Here is a 5,000-nt window from a genome sequence, read left to right on the forward strand (position 1 = left end):
AGTGCAGGGCGTGAAGGTTGCCATGACGAGGGTCCTCATCATCACTGGTCACATGACAACATGATTACAGCTACATTCACACACACACACACGGCAACCGGCCAGCAGTCACTGAGCCTCACACACACACAGACACACACACACTCAAACCCTCATTCACACACACACACACACACACATTAGTCCGTCACAGGCAGACAGCAGTGAAATTAAGTCAGAATTAATTAGACTCATTGCAGCATCTGATCCCGGCCAAACCAACTATTTCTAGCTGGTTTAGTGTTTTATTTTATTTTTTTAAACTTGTTTATTTTAATTGTATATTTTTGTTTTGTGATGAAATTCATTTTACATTTGTTTTGTTTAAAAAATATGAATTTTATTTCTACATTTTAATTTCTTTATAATTATTTGATTTTTACAATTATTTAATTTTGAAGTGATTTATTAAATGTTTTTGTTTTTAAATTTGTTTTATTTTATATTTAAATTACTTATTTTGATTTGACATTTTTATGTTGTGTTTTAAAAATATTAACATTTTGCAATGTCATTTACGTTTTTGTTTAATTGTATTTATTTAATTTTCATATTATATGTTTTATCATTTAATGGTTTAATTTTAAATTTTTAGTTTCATATTGAATAATAATTTTTAATTTTAGATTTTTGTTTTATTTTTTAAAAAGCTTATTTTAATTTAATCTTATTTTATTTTATATTAAAATAATTAATTATAAATGCAAATTTTTGTTTTATTTTATATATATATATATATATATATATATTAGGATTTGTTTTACATTTATCTATATCAATTTTGCATTGTCTTTTTTTAGGGTTTTTATCACTTACTCTCATTCTGCATTTTTATGTTTAATTACAGAAGTATTTAAATCGTAGATGTGTGTGAATCGCAGTACTGCAGTCAGACGGGACGCTCTGGAAGATGCAGATTACTGTGTCTCTAGAGACTGAGCGTCTCCTTCATTATTCAGTGTGTCTCCGTCCGTCATCCATCAGTCACACACCGCTGCATCTCTTCTGACGTTCTTCACGTGTGAAGCAGAAAATGAGATGCTGGTGTTCGTCAGCGATAATGTTCACGCGCTTCTGCATCTGATGAAAGCCTTACACATGACCATGAAGCATCAGAACAGAGACTCGTGCACTACACTGTAAACCAGATCATCCTCTGTTTGAGGAACAGACCGACATGTCAAGATTTCACATGACATGTCAAGATTTCACATTTTTATTCTGGACTTTAAATGGCCATTAAATATATAAAGAGTGGATAAAATGATGAGATGAGATGCATTCAAATATTAGAATAATATTAAATGATTATAAGATGTATTGGATAACTTATATTGCATACTTGTTTATATTTTAAATTTATAAAATCACATATTTATATATAAAATTAATAATATGTGAAATAAAATGTGGTATCCACTTAAATCTTAATATTTAAATAATATATGTAAATATTTAAATGAAATGTAAAAACTATAAATATATATTTAATATTAGTTTATACAAATATTTATATATATATATATATATATATATATATATATATATATATATATATATATATATATATATATATATATATATATATATATATGTGTGTGTTATTTGTTTTACCTAAACCTTCATAATATTTAAATAAATATATATAAACATGATTTACAATTTATAAATATAAATATATCTAATATCTCTCTATATTTAAATTTCATAATCTGAAAAATGAATAATAATATATAACATCTAATAGGATATTCATCTAACTCTTAAGTCCAAGCCGCTTCAAAATGTGTCTATTTTGTTTCCGCTGATAAAAATCAAACAAATTTATTTTAATGACACAAGTGACGGTAAATGATGACAAAATGATCATTTCTAGGCAATCGATCCCTTTAAATTAAATCCACAAAGAACAAAAATAATCAAACAAACTTATAAAACGGAAACTGAAAATATAAAACAAAATAATACTAAATAGAATAGAAGTAGTACTAAAATAAACTCTACTATTGATCCTGAGTATCTTAAGGAAATGCAAATGCTCCTAAACTAATCAATGAACAGGACGCATTACTAATAGATGAGTATTGATGATCCCGTCTGATTGATTATCAGAAGTATTGGGGATCTGTGCTCCTGTTGTATATTCTGGCAGCTGTACCTGTTTCCCGTCCAGTGTGTAGAGTCTCTTCACGACGCCGGAGTCCAGTTTGATGGCTTCGGTGATGTCTGTGAGCACCTGCTCGAACGAATGCGCTGTTTTCTTATTCAGCAGGATCCTCACGGCCTTCCTGGGCTTCACGCCGCTCCGGATCACCGTCACCAGTTTGGGTTTGATGAAGTCTTTGGGCTCCCTCGATTGAGGCCCATGACGCCCGGCTCCGCCCACCGGCCCCGCCCCCGGGACAGGCCCCGCCCCCGCCAGCCGCGAGCCCCAGTTGGGGTTGACGTTCTTGGTGTACTCCACCTTCCTGTAGGGTTCGTTGGAGGCGCAGACGTAACTCTCACCTTCGACAGGAACACCGCGGTTAGTCGACACTCAAACTCAAATATTTACTGTAGTATTCAATCTAAATTACTATTTCTATAATTTAAGGACATGCTCTCATGCTCACGGTTCTTTGATCGCAGGACGTCCAGGTTAACATATAACATTTCTTCTTTGTAGTAAGTGTTTTATTTTGTTTGTTTTTATTTCTAAATTATTTTAATTTGACAAGTGCATGTTTTTAATTTTTTAATTAAAAAAAATGGTCTTATTTATTTTTTATTCTTGTTTTGCTTAACATTTTTACTTATTTTAGTTCATTTTTGTTTCATTTTAAAATATATTTTAATTTTTACATTTTTGTTTGAATTTTTATTCATTTTTTTCATTTTTTAACCTCTAAATGATTGAAAATTAAGCTAAAAAGAACTAAAATTATTTAACTGAAATAAGGAACACTGCCTTGAAAAATAAAAATGTTATTAAATATACTAAATATATTACTAAATAGTACTAAAATTACTTAAACTGAAACATAAATAAATTAAATCTTTATTGATTTCTTTGTAGGTTTTGTTATTAAATTGTATTTTAATTTTATATGGTGTTATACAGTATTAATAATGATATATGTTTCTATTTCAGCGATTAGAATTGGAGGTAACTGTGCTCAGTTATAATGATGGAACTGAATTTAAGGTTAGAATATAATTTTTTTTTTTTTTTTTGTGGTGATGTTGGTTAATGGTCACATGACACACAGAGAAATAAAATATCACTATTTTTTAGTGTTTTATTTTGATTGCTTTTATTTTAAAATAATTTTATTTTTATATTTTGTTTTAAAATTATTCATTTTATTTTATATTTTTAATTTCTGACTTAATTATATTTTTATTTATTTAAAGAATATTTATTATATTGTCAAATTTAAACTGCTCGTTATCAAACAGGGGAGCAACAAATCAGCCTCATAGCTTCGTGTTGCAGTTGCAGTGAGTATTATTGGCTCTTATGATAATAACTGGTTAAAAAGTATTTGCTTAATGATGAAATGCTGGATCTACTTGATTTCAAGCAGCTGATGAATCAGTGGCAAGTGCTCACCATCTTTAACTTGAGTCTCATTTATACAAATTAAATAAATAAATAATTTTTGTTTTTTATTTCATTTTTGAGGTCTTCTTTTAGTTGTATTAATTGTGTAATATGTTAAAATAAAAAATTGTTATATATACTTTTAATTAAATATATTACCTATCATATTAAATATCTATAATATATTATAATTTTTTATATGCAATAGATTTATTTATATTAATATAAATATTTATTTTTACATAAAGTCATATACTATTTATAATAGAATGTTTTAAATATATATATATATATATATATATATATATATATATATATATATATATATATATATATATATATATATATATTTGAATTAAATATATTACATGTCATAATATATATATATATATATATATATATATATATATATAATTTATTATTTGAAATGCATTTATTTTTATTCATTTAAATTAATATATTTAAAATATATAATGTATAAATTGTGCTTAAACATATTATGTTTGTAATATTTAAAATATATTATAAAATGTATTATATACCTAATACATTTGTAAATATAAATACATCTTTTTAATTTAATTTAATATAAAATGTATTATAATGTAATATTAATATTTCATTGTGTTATTACATTTCATTTGTTTTATGAATTTGTAATATTGATATATTAAATGTATCAGGGATCTTGAGCGTCTGAGGTGCATCACAGGGCCTCGAACCTGCGACCTTTCACCTCTCTTTGTGCTCGTAAGTGTCTGACCTTCCACGATCTCCTCGAGGCTCGCGATCCTCCTCGCGCCGTCCGCGCTGTAGATGTTGCGCACACCTTGCGGCAGGTGCAGGTTGTCGGCGAGCGCGCGCGTCAGCTCGGCCAGCAGCGCGTCCAGGGACCTGAAGCGGTCGACGGACACCGCGTACACCAGACCCTTGAAGTAGCGGTCTCCGTTCCGGTAGAACCGAACCTTCTTGGCTCGCTTCTCGGAGCTGAGCGCCTGGAGCGTGCGCGTGCGGTAGAAGCTGCAGTTGGCGCTGTGCGCGGGGCTCGGGACCAGACTGCTCGCCCGTGAGCCCGAACCCGCCGCGCGCTTGGAGCGCCGCGCCCTGTCCCGCTCGTCGAAGTGCTCGAGCTCGATGCTCCTGCTGAGAGACATTGTCCTTCTTCCCGGTGACCGACTTCGCAAACGTTCTTTCTTTTTCCTTTTTTTCTATCGTCCTCTTTATTCGCTATTGTCATCAGCCCGCGTGGACACGCCGCTCTCCCCGCCTCGCGTTTACCGGGCGCACGGACAGCATCCTTTACATCAGCGTTTATTCCGCAAGACTCGTCGCGTTCAGACGCTCGCGTCCATCCCAGCGGAGATGATTCAGCTGCGTG

The 5,000-nt window shown here is 31.2% G+C and overlaps 1 protein-coding gene across 1 annotated transcript in view; it reads right to left on the reverse strand.

The window, feature by feature from the left end:
- Positions 1 to 2,089: 2,089 nt before the first annotated feature.
- The window catches only part of LOC127944354 (neuronal migration protein doublecortin-like), a 3,236-nt gene continuing 325 nt past the window's right edge, over positions 2,090 to 5,000 (reverse strand). The window contains exons 1-2 of the mRNA XM_052540231.1: positions 4,386 to 5,000; positions 2,090 to 2,544 (exon numbers count right to left, since the gene is read on the reverse strand). The exon at positions 4,386 to 5,000 is cut by the window's right edge and continues 325 nt beyond it. Of these exons, the coding sequence (XP_052396191.1) occupies positions 2,090 to 2,544; positions 4,386 to 4,776 (846 nt within the window). The 5' untranslated portion in view covers positions 4,777 to 5,000. The remainder of the gene's footprint in view (positions 2,545 to 4,385) is intronic.

Source organism: Carassius gibelio, chromosome A23, assembly GCF_023724105.1.
Source record: "Carassius gibelio isolate Cgi1373 ecotype wild population from Czech Republic chromosome A23, carGib1.2-hapl.c, whole genome shotgun sequence".
Taxonomy (NCBI): Eukaryota; Metazoa; Chordata; class Actinopteri; order Cypriniformes; family Cyprinidae; genus Carassius; species Carassius gibelio.